This window comes from Mobula hypostoma, chromosome 13 (assembly GCF_963921235.1).
Source record: "Mobula hypostoma chromosome 13, sMobHyp1.1, whole genome shotgun sequence".
Lineage (NCBI taxonomy): Eukaryota > Metazoa > Chordata > Chondrichthyes > Myliobatiformes > Myliobatidae > Mobula > Mobula hypostoma.
The window spans coordinates 86,810,950-86,834,022 of NC_086109.1; the positions used below are offsets into that span (position 1 = coordinate 86,810,950).

Below are 23,073 nucleotides of genomic sequence, written 5' to 3' on the forward strand. Positions count from 1 at the left end.
TACTTTGTACTTTGAAGTGGCCAAGCAGATAAATTGTTCGACATTCCACTGAAGCTGCTGACCCAGTTTGAGGAACATCTCACTCCTCCATCCTATTTCCATTCTGACCATTGTGTCTGCAGCAACATAAGGAGAGGAACAGCAATTTACCTTCACGGTAGCGTAACGCTTTTACAGTGCTAGCGACCCGAGTTCAATTCCAGCGCTGTCTGTGAGGAGTTTGCATGTTCTTCCGGGTTTCTTCTGGGTGCTCTGGTTTCCTCCCACATTCCAAAGATGCACCGGTATATAAGTGAATTGGTCACATGGGTGTAATTTGGTGGCAAGGGCTCATGGGCCAGGAGGACCTGTTTCCATGCTGTATCTCTAAGTTAAATGAATGACCAGTTACAGGCCGAGTGACTCAAATAGTATTAATCAATGTCAGGCAATTTTCTTTCTGTCTACCAGAACCAGCCAGTTCTGCTGCAGTTTGTACTTGTTTGGATGTGAAACTTGATCGGCAAGGACCAGATGGGCTGAAGGGCCTGTTTCTGTGCTGTATACTTCTACAATCTTTCACTCTCCCTTCACTAATACTGCCTGATCTGGGCATTTCTCATGGGTCAATCTTTCCTTGCTCTAGTTTTCCTCGTTAATCTACCATCCAAATGGTGCCATCAATGTTTATCACCATAGCAACCCCGACAATTCCCGCCATCCCATCAGCCCCTTCTGATTGCATGACCAACATTTTAATCAATGATTTCTGAGTGTGCTAGACTCTAGCGACCCAATTAGTGAAAAAGACATTTAGTGTGCTTGCCTAGATAGGCTGTGGTATTGAGTGTAAGGGCTAGGACATTGTGTCGCAGCTGCAGGCTGTATTGGGTACAGATCTGTGGCCTCAGTACAGGAAGCATGTGTTGAGGGTGTGCAGACGATGTTTATCAGGACACTTCCTGGAATGGAGGGTTGTAGCTACAAGGAAATATTGTGTAGGCTGGGTTTATTCTTACTGGAATATAGGAGATTCAAGGGTGACTTTTTCCAAAGGATGTGGAGTTAGAACAGGACAGAGGATAAAGTTGAGAGGGGAGAAATTTACAGAAGGTCTGAGGGTTAAGTTTATCCACACAGAAGGTGGTGAATATTTTGAATGAGCTGCCAGAATAGATAGTGGAGGCAGATATTAATACAATATATAAAAGGCCCTTGATCAAGTGCTTGAATAGGAACAGAGCAGAGGCATATGTGCGAAATGGGATAGCGTAGATTAATATTGCAGCTGGCATGCACAGGGGCGCTGCCACAAGAAAGCGGCATCCATCATCAAGGACCCCCACCATCCAAGCCATGATCGCTTCTCGCTGCTGCCATCGGGAAGGACGAACGGAAGCCTCAGGTCCCACACATCAGGTTCAGAAAAAATCATTACCCCTATAACCATCAGGTTCCTGAACTAGCATGGATAACTTCACTCATTACACCTCTGAAATGATTCTACAGCCTACTGACTCACATTCAAGGGCTTTTTGCAACCCATGCCTCAGTATTATTTTAATTTACGGAGCTCGTTTTTTTGCACATTGGTTGTCAGTCTTTGTCTTTCTATAGAGTTTTTCATAAATTCTGTTGTATTTATTTGTTTCCAGTAAATGCCTGGAAGGAAATATCTCTCAAGCTAGGAAGTGGTAATATATATGTACTTTGGTAATCAATTTGAAGTTGAGCTGTAAGGTCCCATGACTGCACTGAAAATTTCAATGACTTGATTGATGATCACAGCCTCCACCCTCTCTGTAACTTAAAACTTACTTACTTACTTATAACTTACTTTCACTCTTACCCTGTTGCAAAAGAGGGCCTTTGACCAAGAACGTTAACTTTGTTTCTCTTTCTACAGATACTGCCTGACTTTCTGAGTACTTCCAGCATTTTCTGTTTATATTTTTGAAGTTAGGCTCTTTGCATGTAAGAATGGGGATGAATTTCTGGACAGTATCTTCTGGACAAGGGACAGTGAGGTGAATTAGGGCGCCTTTAGTAACCTAACTCTTTCTTTATCCACCTATTGTAGTGTATTTACTAGTTTAAATGTAAGAGGGACAGTTGAACGATTGAGGTGGAATCAATCTGTTGTGTAGATTGAAATCCCCATCATTTCATAGCTTTGTACACTCAGAGGCCACTCACTATATTAGGTGCCTCCTGTATCTAGAAGAGTGGCCACTGAGTGTATCTTCATGGCCATCCGCTGCTCTAGCCTATCCACCACAAGTTTCAATGTATTGTGCATTCAGAGAAGCTCTTCTGCACATCACTGTTGTAATGCATGGTTATTTGAGTTATTGTCACCTTCCTGTCAGAGCCATTCTCCTCCGACTTCTCTCATTAACAAGGCGGTTTCACCCACTGCTGTTCACTGGTTTTTGCACCATTCTCTGTAAACTCTGGAGACTGCTGTGAGTGAAGATCCCAGGAGTTCAGCAGTCTTTGAGATACTCAAACCAACTGTTGAAGTCAATTAGATCAAATTTCTTCCCCATTCTGATGTTTGTTCTGAACAACAGCTGAACCTCTTGACTATGCCTACATGCTTTGAGTTGCTGTCACATGATTAGATATTTGCATTAATGAGCAGCTGTGCAGGTGTACCTAATAAAGTGGCCACTGCGTGTATGCTGCAGCAAGTAGCATTTCAAGGAAGCATTAGATTCTAGGGAGTTTGTCCCAACATATTCATATGCTTGGGCAAACTCCCATATGGAATGGCAAGGTAGTGTAGCAGTTAGGCAATTGCTTTATAGCATCTGCAATCACCGACTGGGGGTTCAATTTCCACCACCCTTTGTAAGGAGTTTATATGTTCTTCCCATGGGATTCCTCCAGCTACTCTGGTTTCCTCTCATGTTCCAAAGATTTAGGAGTTAGGGTTTGGGTTAATGGGTTGTGGGATTTCTATGTTGGCACCAAAGGTGTGGCAGCACTTGTGGGCTTCTCCTGGCATAATCTTTGGACTATGCCAGTTGTTGATGCAAAATCACACATTTGGAGCGTAGAAGGTTGAGGGGGGACTTGATAGAGGTGTTTAAAATTATGAGGGGGATTGATAAAGTTGACGCGGATAGGTTTTTTCCATTGAGAATGGGGGAGATTCAAACAAGAGGACATGAGTTGAGAGTTAAAGGGCAAAAGTTTAGGGGTAACATGAGGGGGAACTTCTTTACTCAGAGAGTGGTAGCTGTGTGGAATGAGCTTCCAGCAGAAGTGGTTGAGGCAGGCTCGATGTTGTCGTTTAAAGTTAAATTGGATAGATATATGGACAGGAAAGGAATGGAGGGTTGTGGGCTGAGTGCAGGTCGGTGGGCTAGGTGAGAGTAAGAGTTTGGCACGGACTAGAAGGGCCGAGATGGCCTGTTTCCGTGCTGTAATTGTTATATGGTAATATTTCACTGTGTGCTTTGATGTTTCGATGTCCACACTTTGACCTGACCTGATGAAGGGTCTCGGTCCAAAGCACTGTTTATTCCTTTCCATAGACGCTGCCTGACCTGCTGAGTTCCTCCAGCATTTTGTGTCTGTCACCATTGTCAATTCTTAGAAATGCAAATAATAGCGACTGCTTCACGGGAAAGCTTTGTAACATCCCGATATGATCAAACGAAACTGCAAAGAACTGTGAGTCACAGCAAACAGGCAGCTGTGTGGCTTCTCTTAGATGAAAAGAAATCAGATAGGTAGAGCGGTCACCATCTGGGGAATATTATTTATTTGAAGGCCAACGTGATAACTTGTGAAAGGTTTAATTGCACTGAGACCAGATTTTCAAAAGGCCTGACAATATTAATGAAGGAACATGGCAATTAGTTTGGGTTGTGTTTGCTATTCTTGACCACATCGATAGAAACACCTCTACGGTTTATTTCAACACCAGGCACTGTACCTGTCAATGCTCCCACTCTTGTCAGGAGCACCTGTGTGTGGGAAAGGATAGGAAAAATCTTTCAGTTAAAATTTCCTGTTCTCACACTAATGTATTCAATGATACTGCCCTGTGTTGAACGAGGATTCCTTGAAGCTGTTTATTTGAAAGGAACCCCTCCCCACTTTGCTGAGGTTGATGAGTGATCAATTGTGTATTTTACTTGGAGTATTTAATCCAACCTGGTGAGAAAAAAGGAGGGGCCAGGCCCAGAGTCACCCCATAGTGCCCAGAACCTCCAAGTGTTGCAAACTAATCCCTCTAATATAAAGTCTAACAGGAGGCGGATCAAACGGCCTGCAGCTAACATGACTTCACTGTGGAAGCAGTTTGATGAAGATGTTAACCAAATTCTGGAGGCAAAGGCAAAGGGAGGGGTTGATAGGAAGCTGCAAGCCATGACAACAATTATTGTCAGTATCGCAGCTGAACGGTTCCCAGTGGAGGTTGGTTGTGGGGGATTCGCAGCCCGTTCCTTAGTTAGAGCCTTCAGCATTTTGGGCATCGAGGGAGAGAGGAAGAGGAGAGCCATCCGCAGTACCACCGATGCCGCAGAGAGGGCCTCAAGATGGCTGTGGCTCAAAAGAGGGGAGCCATGGAGTCATAAGTAGCTAGTCATCTAGACACAAGCTGGGGTCTGATCAGCCCCGGCTGGGTCACCTGGGGGAGGGTGTATGATGTTGAAAGACCCGAAACACCTGACGATTCCAGGAACATCACTGAAGATGTGTCCAGAAGCATCAGTAGATGTATGTACACAGCAAGGGCTAATGGTACAGAATAGACTTGAGCTCTGTCAAGGAAGGCATGACGTTACATCCAACAGTGTTGCTACCTCCCAGCTCCAACAACCTGGGCTCAATTCTGATCTTCAGAGTTATCTGTGTGGATTGGCTCTGAGTGTTCCAGTTTCCTCCCCCACCTTAAGGCCGTGCAGAGTGTTAGGTTGATAGACCATCATGAATAGCCCAACACTTTACAGTACAGGCCACCCTGGTTCAATTCCCGCTGCTGCCTGTAAGGAGATTGTACGTTCTTTCTGTGCCCGCGTGGCTTTCTTCTGGGTGCTCTGGTTTCCTCCCACAGATGTACCGGTTGGTAGGTTAATTGGTCATTTTAAGTTGCCCTGTGATTAGACTAGGATTAATTTGGGGGATTGCTAGGTGGCATTGCTCAAAGGGCCGGTGGGGGCTATTTTGTGCTGTATCCCAATAAATGAATAAATATATTTTAGTGAATGGTAGAATCTGGTGGTTGAGAGGGTTTGAAGGGAATCTGTGGATACTAAACAGAAACTGGGATCAGGTCGGTGTAGCTGACTGAGGTGTTGAGGGAGATGGAATATCAGGATTCCGCTGTGGTGGATGTATGGAAAAGCAACACAGCAGACTGTCAATCTCCTCTTTCGCTGCGAAAATGGGTGATACCTCTCTGTGCCTTGTTAGTGTGAGAGAGAACCTGTGGCATGTTGAACTGTTGGGTAAAGAATAGTTTTTGCTGACTTCAGATCATCGTCTCCCTTCGGGTGCTGACGCTTTTTTGCTGAAACGGGCGGTGGGGGGAGGGAGAGGTTAACGCGTTGATGCTTGTGTGGGAGTGGGGAGATGGAGCTTTGGAGTTCTAATGTTTTTCTCTCTTTCATTCTTTTGGGGTTCTTCTGTCTTTTATGATGTCTGCGAAGATAAGTATTTCAGGTTGTGTACTGTACACATTGATAATAATCGGAACCATTTGATTTGCTGGATTGGTGTACATAGCTAGGTAGTGATTGTTGGCACAGACTCGATGGGCTGAAGGGCCTGCGTCTGTGTTATGTGACCCCATGACCAACAAATTCAATTTTCCCAGAGGTCTCCACTGAATGTCATGCTTTACATAAGGGAAGAGTGAAAACAGGTTCAAATTTGGGAGATGAAAGATCACTTCAGAATTAGATTGATTAAACAACGGCGAATTTTGGATCTTCCGCAAAATACGGGGCGCGCATGGAAGCTCAGTGGTCAGCACAACACTTTACAGTACCAACGACCAGGGTTCAATTCCCACTGCTGCCTGTAAGGAGTTTGTACGTTCTCCCCGTGGCTGCGTGGGTTTCCGGGCGCTCCAGTCTCCTCCAACATTCCAGAGATGAATGGGTTGGTAGGTTAGTTGGTTGTTGCAAATTCTCCCGGGATTAGGCTAGGGTTTAATCGGGGGTTGCTGGGTGGTGCGGCTCGAAGGGCTGGAGGCGCCTATTCTATTCCATGTTGTATCTCAATAAATAAACTAAAGGAAACATATTCATAAACATTACCCAGCATTCCAAACTATGTAACCAGGAATTCTGAAATGGTAAGTGGTTTCTTTCATAATTTTTTACAATAAAGTAAATAACTTCAAATTATTAATCAATACTGTAGGGGCGTAATGTATATTGATGAATCCTTTAAGCAAACAGCCGCCACCAGCTTTATGCAAGTAATTGCTTTCAATCAGCTCTTTAACCTTTATAACATGGTACAATTAATATCACTGAGGTGAAGGAGCACCATTAGTAAATATCCCACCCTTGGATCATTGGCATCTCTACTGGGGGAAGGTTGAAATGTACAAAAGGAAACGATAACACCTGAACCCGAGAGGACCAATATTCTTGCAGGCACCTTTGTTAGAACTGTTGGGGAGGGTTCAAACTAATTTGGCAGGGGGGTGGAAACCGGAGTGAAGGGACTCAGGATAGGACGGATGGTAAAAAAGCAAAAATAGCGTGCAATCCGACTGTCAGGGAAGGCAGGCAGATGATAGGACAAGATTGCAGCCAGCAGGCTGAGTATCAGTGCGTTAGGAACGTAGAATCAAAAAAGGTAGCAAATACAGTACTCAAAGTGTTACATCTCAATGCATGGAGTATAAAAAATAAGGTGGATGATCTTGTTGCACTTTTACAGATTGTCAGGTATGATGTTGTGGCCCTCACTGAATCGTAGCTGAAGGATGGTTGTAGTTAGGAGCCGGATGTCCAAGGTTACACGTATCGGAGGGATAGGAAGGTAGCCAGAGGGGGTGGAATGACTCTGCTGGTTAAAAATGGCATCAAATCATCAGAAAGATGTGACATAGGATCGGAAGATGTTGAATCCTTATGGGTTGAGTTAAGAAACTGCAAGGGTAAAAGGACCCTGATGGCAGTTATATACAGGCCTCCAAACAGTAGCTGGGATGTGAACTACAGATTACAATAGGAAATAGAAAAGGCGTGTCAAAAGGGCAATGTTATGATATTCATGGGAGATCTTAACATGCAGGTAGATTGGGAAAATGAAGTTGGTAATGGATCTCAAGTGAGTGAATTTGTTCAATGTCTATGAGATGGCTTTTTAGAGCAGTTTGTTGTTGAGCCAACTAGGGGATCAGCTATACTGGATTGGGTGTTATGTAATGAACTGGAGGCAATTGGGGAGCTTAAGGTAAAGGAACCCTTTGGAGACAGTGATTGAGTTCAACTTGAAATCTGATAGGGAGAAAGTAAAGTCTGACGTAGCAGTATTTTAGCGGAGTAAAAGAAATTACAGTGATATGAGAGAGGATTTGGCCAAAGTAAGTTGTAAGGAGATACTGGCAGGGATGACAGCAGAACAGCAACGGTGCAAGCTTCTGGGAAACTTTAGGAAGGTGCAGGATAGATGTATTCCAAAAACAAAGAAATACTCAAATGGCAAAATAGTACAACCGTAGCTGACAAGGGAAGTCAAAGCTAATGTAAAAGCAAGAGAGAGGACATACAACAAAGCAAAAATTAGCAGAAAGATAGAGGATTGGGAAGCTTTTAAAAACCTACAGAAAGCAACTGAAAGAATTATTAGGAGGGAAAAGATGAAATATGAAAGAAAGTGAGCAAACAATATCAAGGTCGATTAAGTATATAAAAAATAAAAGAGAGATGAGAGTGGATAGAGGACTGCTAGAAAATGAGGCTGGAGAAATAATAATGGGGGATAAGGAAAGGGCAGATGAACTAAATGAGTATTTTGCATTCATTGTGGAAGATACGAGCAGTGTGCCAAGTGTTGAAGGGTGTGAGGGATTAGAAGTGAGTGCAGTTACTAATAAAAGGGAGAAAGTGCTCAAAAAGCAGAAAGACCTAAGGGTACATAAGTCATCCGGACTAGATGAACTGCACCCTAGGGTTCTGAAAGAGGTAGCGGTAGAGATTATGGAGGCATTATAAATGATCTTTCAAGAATCATTGGACTTTTACATGGTTGTGGAGGACTGGAAAATTGCAAATATCATTCCATTCTTTAAGAAAGGAAATTAAAGACCAGTTAGTCTGATCTCAGTGGTTGGGAAGATGTTGGAGTTAATTGTTAAGGATGAGGTTATGGAGTACTTGGTGACACAGGACAAGATAGGACAAAGTCAGCATGGGTTCCTCAAGGGAAAATCATGCCTGAAGAACCTGCTGGAATTCTTTGAGGAGATTACAAGTAGGATAATGGGGATGCAGTGGATGCTTTTGACAAGGTGCTACACATGAGGCTGCTTACCAAGTTAAGAGCCCATGGTATTACAGGAAAGATACTGGCATTGTTACAGCATTAGCTGATTGGTAGGAGGCAGTGAGTGGGAATAAAAAAAATCTATTTCTGGTTGGCTGCCAGTGACTAGTGGTGTTCTGTAGGGGTTGGTGTTGGGGCCACTTCTTTTTATGCTGTTCATCAATAACTTAGATGATGGAATAGATGGCTTTGATGCCAAGTTCGTATATGATACGAAGATTGGTGGAGGAAACAGGAAGGGTGCAGAAGGACATAGACAGATTAGAAGAATGGGCAAGAAAGTGGAAAATGAAATACAATGTTGGAAAATGCATGGTCATGCACTTTCGTAGAAGAAATAAATGTGCAGACTATTTTCTAAATGGGGAAAAAAATCCAAAAATCTAAGATGCAAAGGGACTTCAGAGTCCTTGTGCAGAATACCCTAAAGGTTAACTTGCCAACTGAGTTGGTGGTGAGGAAGGCAAATGCAATGTTAGCATTCATTTCAAGAGGTCTAGAATACAAGAGCAGGGATGTGATGCTGAGGCCTTATAAGACACTGTTGAGGCCTCACCTTGAGTATTGTGAACAGTTTTTGGCTCCTTATCTAAGAAAAGATGTGATGGCATTGGATAGGGTTCAGAGGAGGTTCACAAGGATGATTCCGGGAATGAAAGGTGAATCATACGAGGAACATTTGACGGCCCTGGGCCTATGCTCGCTGGAATTTAGTAGGATGAGGGGGGAATCTCATTGAAACCTTTCAAATGTTGAAAAGTTTAGACAGAGTAGATGTGGAAAGGATCTTCCCATGGTGGGGGAGTCTAGGACACGAGGGCACAGAAGGTGCTGAGAAATTTCTTTAACCAGATTGTGGTGAATTTGTGGAATTTGTTACTCCAGGCTGCTGTGGAGGCCAGGTAGTTGGGTGTCTTTAAGGCGGAGGTCGATAGGTTCTTGACTGGCCATCAAAGGTTATGGTGAGAATGCCGGAGACTGGGGCTGAGGAGGGGGAGAAAAGGATCAGCCATGATTGAATGGTGGAGAAGACTCGATGAGCCAAATGGTCCTATGTCTTATTGTCTTATAATAATTGAACCAAAAAGGGTAATTTCTCTAAACCTAACCTAGTTTTTCCTTTATAGGAAGCTTTCTGTATAGATAGATGTACAATCCAGTCAAATGACCACTCCTAGTATTGATTATACTGTGTCATTGATGGACTGTTAACTAAAATCTCTGGCTTTCCTCAGAATAGTGCCATGGTATTATAATTACACTCATATGAGAAGGTTAAGAAACAGGTTCCACTTCATCACAGAGACCCATCAATACCTCACGTAAGCACTAGTCTAGGATATGTGCTCAAGACTTCGGCGCCGAGTTTAAACTTTTAAAAACACAAGAGATTCTGCAGATAATGAAAATTCAGAGCATCACACACAATGCTGGAGAAACTCAGCAGATCAGGCAGCATCTATGCAGGGAAATAAAGAGTCGATGTTTAGCTCTATGACCCTTCATCAGAACTCCATAGATGCTGCCTGACCTGCTCAGTTCCTCCAGAATATTGGATCTATAAAATTGTGATTTGAACAGCAACACTGAACTAATGGATCAGCAGGAACCAGAGACTGCTTTTCTCTGGTGCTTTTACCGTGGATGAATGTGTACCAATCTCACAGATATTTTTTACGTTTTGAGTAACTTCTCGAATGGAATGCTTCTTAAAAATTCTGTTTCATGTCAACCAAGACGGATCATTCCCACAACCTATGGACTCACTTTCAAGGATGTCATCTCACGTTCTCGATATTTATTGTTTATTTATTTAATACTATTCTTTCTTTCTTTTTGTATTTGAACAGTTTGTTATCTTTTGCAAATTGGTTGAGTGCCCAAGCTGGTGCGGTCTTTCATTGATACTATTATGGATTTATTGAGTATGCCTGCAAGAAAATGAATCTCAGGGTTGTATATGGTGATATATACAGTACGTACTGTGATAAAAACTGTACTTTAAACTTTGCAGCCAGTTAAATACCTTGACTTGTATTCACTGGTATAATGTAGGAAACACAGCAACCAGATTATGTGCATACATCTTTGAATTTTGAACATACATTTTTTTCAATTGAGCAATTCCACACTAAAAAAGCCATTTCTGCCCGATGTTTAATACTATTCATTTCTCAGCCCAAATATGCCAAATGCTTTTTGCCTCTCAGCTGAAGTCTCAACTCCCTCTCTTGTTCCATCTGTGTTCATGGTCATTGTGAGTTTGCCTCTTTCCTTTCGATGTGTCCTTGAACGACCTTCTGATCATTCTGCTAAAATCAGATCTAACTCTTTACTTATTGACCTTATAAAGTCCCAAACCATTGGCCCATGTTAGCTTTAACTTCAATCTGGATTGTAGTAAACCAGCATAATTTAGTACTGTAGTGTAATAGTTAGCACAACTGCTTTGCAGTGCCAGCTGTGAAATTGAGGTTCATTTCCTGCCGCTATCTGTAAGGAGTTTATACATTCTCCCCGTGGCCGCATTGGTTTCCTCTGGGTGTCCTGGTTTCCACCCACATTCCAAGGTGTTTGGTTAGGATTACTGACTTGTGGGCGTGCAATGTCGGCACCAGAAGTATGGCGACACTTGCAGGCTGCCCCCAGCACAAATCTTGCTGGTTTGATCTGATGCAAATGACGCATTTCACTATGTGTTTTGACATGCATGTGATAAAGCTAATCTTTAGTCCTTGCTTTACGCCATCCTTGTGCATGCTTTTCAAACCCTGGTCCAATGCTCTCTTGCTCAATGTTTGGCTTTGTGAGGAAAAGGTGCAGATATGCAGAGAACTCACCGAGCAATCGCAAGAGCAAGAACAAGACTCCCAATGCATATGATTTGAGCTCCGGGTTAACTGCCCTGCAAGGAGACAGGAAATACAGTGGGTGACTGAAAGGAAGTTAATTAATGTGCTCACCATTCAATTTATCCAGAACTGTTATATCAATTGTTATTAATTCCTCAGCAAATTACAAACCACTTCAACAAATGACCCAAAGCCAAAGGGAATAAGATAATGAAAGCAAAGGTTCCGAATGGATGTTTGCTACACTCTAAGTCATTAATTTCCAGCTATGATATATCAGATATTTTGAAACCTTTTGTCACTGTGATTCTGCAAAAAGTGAATGATTTAGATGCATATGTGAGCAGCCAGTAATGAATTCAAGCTAAGGAACATAAACCATACGGTTCAACACCTCTGCACTGTCACTCATAGGGTGCTACATCACAGAAACAGGCTCTTCAGCCCATCTAGCCTCTGCTGAATTGATCTGCTTAGTCCCATCTACCCGCACCTGGTCCATATCCCTCTCATCCAAGTACCTATCCAAACGTCCCTTAAATGCTGCTGCCATCAGAAAGGAGGTACAGGAGCCTTAGGTCTCACACCACCAAGTTTAGGAGTAGTTATCACCCTTCGACCATCAGGCTCCTGAACCAGAGTGAATGATCTCACTCACCTCAATATCGAAATGATACCACAACCTTTAGACTCACGCTCAAGGGCTCTGTAATCTCGTGTTCTCAGTATTATTTATCTTTCTATCTATTCATTTATTGTATTTGCACAGTCTGTCTTCTTCTGCACACTGGCCATTTGTCAATCTTTGCGTATTTTCATTTAGACTCTATTATATTTCTTTGTTTTATAGAGAAGCCAGCAAGAACGTGAATTTCAGGGTAGAATATGGAGATATACACATACTTCGATAATAAAGTTACTTTGAACTTCTGCTGGCAGCTCTTCCACACTTGCACTGTCCTCTGAGTGAAGAACACTCCAGCACAGTTTTCAAAATCCCATTGAGCCTTTTTCTTTGGAGTTTATAATGACGTTATTAAATCTTAGTGTTAGAACTGGGGTGCCATGGTAGCATAGTGGTTAGCATGATACTGTTACAGTTCAGGGCGTCAGGGTTCTAAGTTCAATTCAGGCGCCATCTGTAAGGAGTTTGTATGTTCTTTTTGTGACCACGTGGGTTTCTTCCAGGTGCTCTGGCTTCCACCCACAGTCTGTCTGAAGATGTACCGGTTAGTAGGTTAATTGATCATTGTAAAGTAAAGGCTTCCGTTAGTCTTGCGAGACCATGGATCTGCGCCTGGAAAGTTTTCACTCTCCAGGGCTCAGGCCTGGGCAAGGTTGTATGGAAGACCGGCAGTTGCCCGTGCTGCAAGTCTCCCCTCTCCACGACACCGATGTTATCCAAGGAAAGGGCAAGAGCCGATACAGCTTGGCACCAGTGTCGTCGCAGAGCACTGTGTGGTTAAGTGCCTCGCTCAAGGACACAACACGTTGCCTCGGTTGGGGCTCGAACTCACAACCTTCAGATCGCTAGTCGAAATGCCTTAACCACTTGGCCACGTGCCCACACTTGTCCTGTCCGCACTTTATTCATTGCAAATTGTCCTGTGATTAGGCTAGGGTTAAGTAGGTAGGTTGCTGGGTGGTGCGCTTCTATTGGTTGGAAGGGCCTGTTCCACACAGCATCTTGAAATAAAATAAAATTAAATTAATTACAGTAAAATAAAATAAAATTGCTTTCAGTCTCAACATGTAACTGTACTAATAGAGTGGGATACTCTTCCATTTCAGGCACTTTGAGACAACCTTAACCTCCAGGTTAGGCATAGTATACTACATTAAGAGCACGTTTGCACCACACCATGATAGTTCCAAGATCTGTTCTTGATTCTGTGACACAGATATCTCTCCGTACTGTTTCGTCAGTCAGATGGTGAACATGTTCAAATCAGAGTGGAGTTATCCTTCAACAATATCTCTCAGCTCCACACTCATGTGGTCATTTGCCATTGTAACTACTTTGTAACATCGTCGTGGCTATCCCTCGAGGTCAAGGATGATGGTCTTTGTTCTGAAGAAGTGGCCCACAGAGCGAAGATGCCTGTGTGTTTATTTGGTTAACGTGTACTTGGTGTTGCACTCCAAGAAGCACACGATACTTCACAAATCAATCAACTGATTCCAATGGCATGGAAACCACGACGATTGGAGCTGATGGATTTGTTGCAGCCTTCATCCGCCTTCACAGCCGTTGAGTTCGAAGTAACATCATCCGCCTGTTCCACTGTTGAGGTCTTGGTTGGATTGTTCTTTGTCAGGGACCTCACCCACGACCTTACCGCCTTGGGTGACCCTACCAGGAGCATAGCTCCAGACGGCATCGCTCGCGGGATCTCAGGACCACACAAGCTTCTCCACCACGACAAGGTGACAATCCATGGAGAAGTTTGTAACATAGGGTAAATCCAAATAGGTTTTTTTTCTGCCGAGATTGGGTGAGGCTAGAACTAGGGGTCATAGGTTAAGGGTGACAGGTGAGGGAACTTCTTTACTCAGAGGGTGGTGCAAGTGTGGAATAAGCTGCCAGCGGAAGTGGTGGACGTGGGTTTGATTGCAACAGTTAAGAGACACTTGGACAGGTATATAGATGGGAAGTGTATGGTGGGCTACGGTCCAGGTGCAGGTTGATAGGACTAGGAGGAGTAACTGTTCCGACATGGACTAGATGGGTCAAGTGGCCTCATTCTGTGATGTAGTGCTCTATGACTGTACTTGCTGCCTCCTGACAGTGTGAGACATCTCTAAAGGTTAAGAGTTCATTTAAGCAACTTTGCATTGTTGGCCCCTAACTCCCACCCCAAGAACTGGATTTAATGTCCTGAAACTGGATAATTTCGCACACATCCTTTCCAAAGTCATCAGGCGGGTATCTACATGGCTCACAGCTGAGGTTGGACTTGAACCAAATCCCAGAAATGAAAGCCTTATATTTATCCCAGTACTTGATTCCTTTATCTCTTCCAGCTTTCCACTCCTTTGGCCCCAAAGGTAATGCAGGGATGGGAACCACATGTTCAGGTATTGAGCATGTGAGGTCTATTACAGAGATGAATAGGGGAATATCCTGCTCTAGACCATCGAGGCTTTAAGTTATGTACAGACTGTTCCTCTTACTAAACCACAGAGCCTGTGTTTGAATGTTACACCTTCTGTTTATTTGGCTTTTGTATTTTTCCCATTGGGCATAAGACCCAATACAGATAATAACGTTCACAGTTATAAACACAAGAGATTTTGCAGATGCTTTAAATCCAGAGTTACACACACAAAATGCTGGAGGAACTCAGCAGGTCAGGCAGCATCTATGGATAGATAGTTTCAGGATGAGACCCTTCATCAGGTCGAAGTGAATAGTCTTGACCTGAAATGTTGGCTCTTTATCCCACTCCATAAATGCTACCTGACCTGCTGAGTTCCTCCAGCAGTTTGTGGATGTTCACAGCTGAAGCTTTTGCAGTAGAAAGGGTCCTACCTGATAAGTATTATGATGGCTGGTGTCTGGGCCATGGCCCCAATGAGACTGCAAACACACATCACGCACATGAAGGTCAGGAACGCCTCTTGACAGCCTGGGCTCGGGCACTTGCCGGGGATTACAGTGGCATTCTTAACGGGGCCAGTGTTCAGACAAGCACAGGAAGTGAGATTCTGAAAGCATAGAATCACAGCGGGTAATGAAGGTAAGTACCACAGTACCAAGGAATCAAAGAAACCCTTTCCAACACTGAGCTGTCTACTGTTGGGTACAACAGTTTGCTGTAATTCCGATGAATCCAGGACACACATTGGTGTTTTACTCAAGCAAACTTGATTAAGGTGAATGTACGGATATTCATGAACAGAAACCTATCAGAAACCATAAGACACAGGAGCAGAATTAGGCCCCTTGAGTCATCGAGTCTTCTCCACCATAGCTGATCGATTATCCCTCTCAACCCCACTCTTCTGCCTTCTCCCCGTAACCTTTGACACCTTTACTAGTCAACCACCGCTTTAAAAATACCCAATGACTTGGCCTCCATAGCTGTCTGTGCCAATGAATTCCACAGATTCACCACCCTCTGGGGAAAGAAATTCCTCCTCATCTCTGTTCCAAACAGAACAGAGACTTGCCAGAGCCCCAATGAATAGCTCATTCCAATAATATGATTGATAAATTGATTTAACTGTTGAGCCTGTAAGTATTACATATAGTGTCATATTGAATCAGCTATGAATGTTTTGCTCAACTGAAACCTCGTCCTACATTTCTTCACTTAACTCTATGAATGCAATCATCTCCTTCACATGACCACCTACCTGCTAATTAAATGCATAAACAATCCTCTTTGACATTTATTTATTTTACTTGCGATACAGCGTGGAATAGACCCTTCCGGCCCAACAAGCCACAACACCCAGCAACCCATCGATGGAACTGAATAAACAGTCGATGTTTCATATTTAATGATGTAGTTAAATTTGCTGATGACACCACTGTTGACGGCTAAATCGAAGGTGGTGATGAATCAGCGTATAGGAAGGAGATTGAAACTCTGGCTGAGTGATGCCACAATGTCAGCAAGACTGAGGAGTTGATTATTGACTTTGGGACGAGGAAACCAGAGATCCATGAGCCAGTCCTTATTGGGGGAATCACAGGAGGAGAGGGTCAGCAACTTTAAATTTCAATGAGTTGTCATTTCAGAGGATCTGTCCTGGGTTCAGTACGTAAGTGCCATTCTAAAGAAAACACAGTAGTGCCTCTATTTTCTTAGAAGTTTGTGAAGATTTGGCATGTCATTTAAACTTTGACAAACTTCTATAGATGTGGGGTGGAGAGTATATTGACTGTTTGCAGAAACAGTCAATATACACCAAAATCCTTGAATGGCAAAGCCGCCAAAAATCAATGGATACAGCCTAGTCCATCACGAGCAAAACCCTCCCCACCATTGAACATATCTACAGAGAGCACTGCGCAGGAAAGCAGCATTGACCCCAAGGACCTCCGCCACCCAGGTCATGCTCTCGTCTCACTGCTGCCATCAGGAAGAAGGTAAAGGAGCCTCAGACCCACAGCACCAGGTTCAGGAACAGTTATTATCTGAAAACCATCAGGCTCTCGAACCAAAGAGGATAACTTCACCCGCCCCGTCACTGAACTGTTCCCACAACCTACAGACTCAATTTCAAGGACTCTACAACTAATTTTCTCAATATTGATTACTTTGTAAATTATTATTATTTTGCTATTTTTTCTCATTTTGTATTTGCTTGATTGTTGTCTTTTGTACGCTGGTCCATCCTGTTGGGGGTGGTCTTTCTTTAATTTTTATTGTGTTTCTTTTATTAACTGTGAATGCCTGCAAGAAAATGAATTTCAGGGTTGTACTGTTGATGGTGATATACATGTGCTTTGACAATAAATTTACTTTGAACTTTGATTCCTTCGGCTTCTTTGGTAGTGAGTTCCAAACATTAACCACACACATTGTTAAAAAAAATGAAATCAAAATCTAATCAAATTAGGTAACTCCTGTTTCTAATAAAGTGGCCACTGAGCGTATCTTCATGGTCTGCTGCTGCTGTAGCCCATCCACTTCAAGGTTCAATGTGTTGTGCATTCAGAGATGCTCCTCTGGACACCACTGTTGTAACATGTGGTTATTTAAGTTACTGTTGCCTTCCTGTCAGCTTGAACCAGTCTGGCCATTCTCCTCTGACGTCTCTCATTAACAAAGCACTTTTGCCCACAGAACTGACACTCACTGGATATTTTTTGTTATTTGCACCATTCTCTGTAAACTCTAGAGACTGTTGTGCATGAAAATCCAGGAAGGTATATAGTTTCTGAGAACCTCAAACCACCCCATCTGGCACCAACAATCATTCCACAGTCAAAGTCACTTAGATCACATTTTTTCCCTGTTCTGTTGGTTGCCCTGAACAACAACTGACCTCTTGACTATGTCAGCATGCTGTTATGCATTAATTTACTGACATACGATTGGCTGATTAGATATTTGCATTAACAACTAGATGTACCTAATAAAGTGGTCATGGAGTGTATGCCTCCTATGTTATATACTTCTATCAGATCAACCAACTTTACAGCCTGTCCAGTCTCTCCCCTATAACTAAAGTTCTCCATTTCAGGCAAGTACTGGCAAATCCCCTTTGTTAAGTCTCCAGTACAATCGCATCCTTCCTACAGTGTGGTGACTGGAACTACACAATACTCCAAAGATGGTCTGATTAGTGTTTCGTAAAGTAGTAATATAATCATTTTTGTATTATAGTGTCATAGAAAAGTACAGCACAGAAACAGGCCCTTCGGCCCATCTAGTCTATGCCAAACTCTTTTAAACTGCCTACTCCCATTGATCTGCACTGACATCATAGTCCTCCATACCCCTACCATCCATGTACTTACCCAGACTTCTCTTAAACATTGAAATCGAGCTCGCATGCACCACTTGTGCTGGCAGCTCATTCCACACTCTCACCACTCTCTGAGTGAAAAAGCTTCCCCTCATGTTCCCCTTAAAATTTTCACCTTTCACCCTTAACCGATGACCTCCATTTGTAGTTCCAGCCAACCTTAGTGGAAAGCGTCTGCTTGTATTTACCCTATCTACACCCCTCATAATTTTGTGTACCTCTATCAAATCTCCTCTCAATCTTCTACGTTCTAAGGAATAAAGTCCTAACCTATTCAATGTTTCCTTATAACTGAGGACCTGCAGACCCGGCAACATCCTTGTCAATTTTCTTTGTACTCTTTCAACCTTATTTACTTCTTTCCTGGAGGTAGGTGACCGAACTATATACTCCAAATTAGGCCTCACCAATGTCGTATATAGTGTCTTGTTATGTGCCCTGACCTATAGGAAGGTAAGCATACCATATGGCTTCTTCATTATCTACCTGAGGTCTCACTTTCAGGAAGCTATGGACTTAAAATATTATTGTCCCTTTATTTATTGACATTTCTTACTGTTGTACTGTACCCATTCTATCCCTTATTGCTTTTCTGAACTGCATCACAATACTTTGAGATGAAATTCCATTTGCTGATGCTTTGACCAATTTCCCATTCAATCTATTTTCTGCGGTGGACTTAGACAACTTCCCTCGTTATCCATCACACCACCAAGTTTTATGTCATTCTGAGGCAGGAAGTGTGTATATGAGCTCATTCTATACAGGAATGGAGAAGAAAGGGATAAACAAGAGAAAATCTGCAGAAGCTGGAAATACGAGCAACACCTACAAAATGCTGAAGGGTTTCGGCCCAAAACTTCGACTGTACTTTTTCCCATAGATGCTGCCTGGCCTGCTGAGTTCCTCCAGCATTTTGTGTGTGTTGAAAGAGATATAATTATTGAGTAACAAATTGCATTTAGAACCCTTTGGTTGAAGATCATTCAAATGAGTGTTTTCTAACAGAATATGGTAAGACACCAGTACAAGTGACCAAAGATCTGGTTGAAGATTTTAAAGGGATCAAGGTGGCTTGGGAAGGGAATTCCAAAGCTGAAAGTTTTGGCCGTTAGGGTGATGGCTGCTATTAGTGGAACAATAAGATTTGGGGATGTGTAGAATGTCAGAATTGAAGAAGCATAGAAACGTATGGGAGTCTGGAACCAGCAAAGAGAATTGAATCAATGTTACACTTGGCGGCGTAAGATGAAGTGTGGGAGTGCTTTGCCAAGACAGGTTTCAAGCTGTGTGGGGTGATTCAGTCAGGTTCCTTGGCACAAAACCTATTATTATTTTCTTAAAGCTTTCATGAAAGATCAAAGGCCAAACAGCAAAAAAAGGAGAGCTCGTTCCTGAATGCTGAAATGAAAGAGTTTTGTCATCAAAAGGTGAGGATTATCAGTGCCTGTTTCTGAATTAAGGGGGTTTTCCTCAGGCAGAATTCGGCATGTCAACCCATCCTCTAGTAATCCAGGTACAATGTCACCAGCTGTGCTTTATTCCTGGAAGATTGCCAAGGTTGGCAAACGATTACTTCAACATTTTTTCCCATTAGTGTCTGAACCACGAGACGAGATCATCTGAAACTGGGTCTCACTTCCATGATTGTCTAGAGCTTTTAATATATATATATGTATATATTTGTATATTAAAAAAGCTAAATTAAATAACTAGTGCAAAAAGAGAGAGGAAAGCAGTAAGGTAGCGTCCAATGGTTCAATGTACATTCAGAAATCTGATGTGAGAGGGAAAGAAGCTATTTCCGAATCATTCAGTGTGTGTCTTCAGGCTCCTGTACCTCATTCCTGATGGTAGCAATGAGAAGGGTGCATGTTGTGGATGATGGGGGTCCTAAATGATGGACGCCACCTTTTTGAGGCATAATTCCTTCAAGATGTCCTGGATACTGGGGAGTCTAGTGCCCATGATGGAGCACTCTGTATGTCATCTGCATTAATATTGCCTGGTGAAAAATTTTGTTTGATGATGTCACAGTAGCATCGTAATTAGTGCAATTGCTACACTGCCAGGGCTCACCGATCTAGGTTCGATTCCCACTGCTGTTTGTGAGGAGTTTGTATGTCTTCTCTGTGACTACGTGGGTTTCCTCTGGGTGGTCTGGTTTCCTCCAATATTCCAAAGAAGTATGGATTTGTAGGTTAAGTGGGCACGCTATATTGGCACTGAAAGCGTAGTGACGCCTGTGGGCTACCCAGCACAGTCCTCGTTGATTTAATTTAGATTATGAGAACACTCAGTCCTCTTTTATTGTTATTTAGAAATGCATACATGCATTAAGAAATGATAAATGATACAATAACTTGCTACAAATGATGGAGATAAGTTAAAATCTAAACCCTTATATCTGCAAAAGGTTTAGGGAGAATTTATGGTGAATGTGCTTTATAAATGGTGCCTACTCTTACATCTTCATGGTACAGAAGTCTTGCAAAATTGGTCGACTGTGGTGTTATCTCCCATTTAGAAAGTAGTCTCGTTTTCTACCCCACATTTGGTAGGTCCTCCAAACAGAGCCCAAACAGAACTATACACTAAAAATTGGAAACGGGTATTAGCTTAAACTTTCCAGCTAGCATGGAGAAAATGGGTCAAATGGCCTCATTCAGTGCCATAAGTTTCTATGATTCTATGCATTATGATAAACACTACAAGGAAACAAAACTCTCAAGCACAGAGTCATTTATTTATTTAGAGGTACAATGTGGACTAAATCCTTCCAGCCCTTCGAGCTGCACCACCTGGCAACTCCCAATGTAACCTTAGCCTAATCACGGGACAATTTACAATGACCAATCAATCTACTAAGCAGTATGCCTTTGGACCGTGGAAGGAAAGCAGAGCACCGGGAGGAAACTCACACATTCCACCGGGACAGTGTACAGACTCCTCAGAGGTGATACCGGAATTAAACACCGAACTTTGACACCCCAGGCTGTAACAGCATCATGCTAACCACTACATTACCATGACGCCCTATATGAGGCATGGTAGCACAGTGGTCAGCAGAAAGCTACCACCGTGCCAGGGTTTGGATCCAATACCTGCTGCTGTCTGTAAGGAGTTTGGACTTTCTCCCGTGACCACGTGGACCTCCTCCAGGTGTTAAAGTTGCCTCCAACATTCCAAAGAGTAACGGGTTAGTAAGCTATTTGCTCACATGGGGGTTATTAGGCAGTGTGGGCTCATTTGGCCATCAGGGCTTGTTACCATAAATAAAAGAAAATGTGCTGGCATGGTCAACTACCCATGCAGAGATGCAGAGTTGTGGTTCCTCCCTTGCTGGGGCACATCTCTTGGTCCTCAGCAGGTTACTCTGAGAGTGATAAAGCTTCCTACAGTACAACTGAGAAGCTCAAAAATTCTCTGGAGAGCTTTAGCAGCTGGTAGAGGCCAGCTGAATGCATTGCCAGCTGTCAGTGTCAGGGATTATAAATGTTTCTGAACTTCCCTGACATTCAGAAGTATTTATAGGCAATTAAATGTACAGTACTCTGCAAAAGTCTTAGGGTATTTTATATATATATATATATATATATAAATATAAATAAATATGTGTGTGTGTGTGTGTGTGTGTGTGTGTGTGTTGGCGTGTGGCCAAGTGGTTAAGGCATTTGTCTAGTGATTTGAAGGTCGCTAGTTCGAGCCCCAGCCAAGGGAACGTGTTGTGTCCTTGAGCAAGGCACTTAACCACACATTGCTCTGCGACGACACCGGTGCCAAGCTGTATGGGTCCTAATGCCCTTCCCTTGGACAACATCGGTGGCGTGGAGAGGGGGGACTTGCAGCATGGGCAACTGCCAGTCTTCCATACAACCTTGCCCAGGCCTGTGCCCTGGAAACATTCCAAGGCGCAAATCCATGGTCTCATGAGACTAACGGATGCCTATACATATATAAACTAGACAACCCAGTAACCCGGTGACCCGTTGGGGTACCATTTGAGAGAAAGCTAGTGCAGTCTAATGTGATGTGCTTTGGAAATTAAAGAAGTGTGTGTGTTTATCTATATATCTACTGTAGCTAGACTTTTTCACAGTACTGTATTTGTCAATGTGGGCGGAAAGGGAGTTTGTAAATCTGACGGGAGCAAAGGATATAGGAAATGGTGAGAGTGAAGCGTCACGGGAGGGGGGTGGCAGAGAAGGAGTGCCGGGGGGGGGGTTGGGGGTGTTGCAGGTGCAGACACACCCAGCCCTTAGACACTAGACAAGGTCATTTGATTTCAAACAACTGGTTTATTGATCATTACAGAAAGTCTCTCAGGTGCTTCCCCTTCCCTCCCCTCTCCCTGCCCTTTTTACAAAACATGATTCCCCTCTCCCTGTCCCCTTCCCACTCTCAGTCCACAATAGAGACCCATATCAGAATCAGGTTTATCATCACTCACATATATCATGAAATTTGTTTTTTTTTGCGGCAGTAGTACAGTGCAACACATAAAATTATTATAAATACTATGCAAAAGTGTGCCTAAGACTTCTGCATAGTACTGTACATTTAATAGTCTATAAATACTTCTGAATGTCAGGGAAGTTCAAAAACATTTATAATCGCTGGCACTGACAGGGACTGCTGGGTAGCACGGCTTGAAAAGCCTATTTCGCACTGTACTTCAATCAATCAATCAATATATGTGTCTAAAAATATTGCACAGTACTGTAAATAAATAACTGAAAATTATTAACCTATTTTCAAGTGTAGAATCTGCAAAATGTTAAACAATTATATAATAAATAAGCCAATATAATTTAGAAAAGGAAATCTCTTTTCTCATTCCTTTAGGCCTTGCAGTCCCCAATGAAGTTGACGGAGGCAAGAGCTGATTGCCTAGTGTAAGTGTTGGGGAACCTCAGCGGGACAGAGCTCTTTGGAGGTGGAATGGGAAATACAAATACAATGTATGTTGTTGAAGTGTTGCTGATATTTTGCTATAGGACTAAACATTGGAACAGTAACAAACAGCAATTCTCTGCATAGCATGGCACATTCATGTGGTTTACCCAATGACAGATGCACTCTGTGATCAGCATAACAAAGGGGAAACTATTCAGCTGAACTTTCCCCATGTTATGCTTTATACCGAATGCATTATAAGCCTGCCACAGGCTGAGACACTGAAATAATAGCCTTAGGTAGTGAGCAGTCATTAATTATGTAAGCTACCAACATTCTT

General features: G+C 42.9%; 1 protein-coding gene across 2 annotated transcripts in view; it reads right to left on the minus strand.

Moving 5' to 3' along the window:
- slco3a1a (solute carrier organic anion transporter family member 3A1a) overlaps window positions 1–23,073 on the minus strand; it is a 231,223-nt gene that overhangs the window by 3,801 nt on the left and 204,349 nt on the right. For both annotated transcript variants that reach the window (XM_063066548.1, XM_063066547.1), the window contains 2 exons: window positions 14,887–15,062; window positions 11,343–11,407 (listed from right to left, as the gene is read on the minus strand). In XM_063066548.1, coding sequence (XP_062922618.1) covers window positions 11,343–11,407; window positions 14,887–15,062 — 241 coding nt within the window. The remainder of the gene's footprint in view (window positions 1–11,342; window positions 11,408–14,886; window positions 15,063–23,073) is intronic.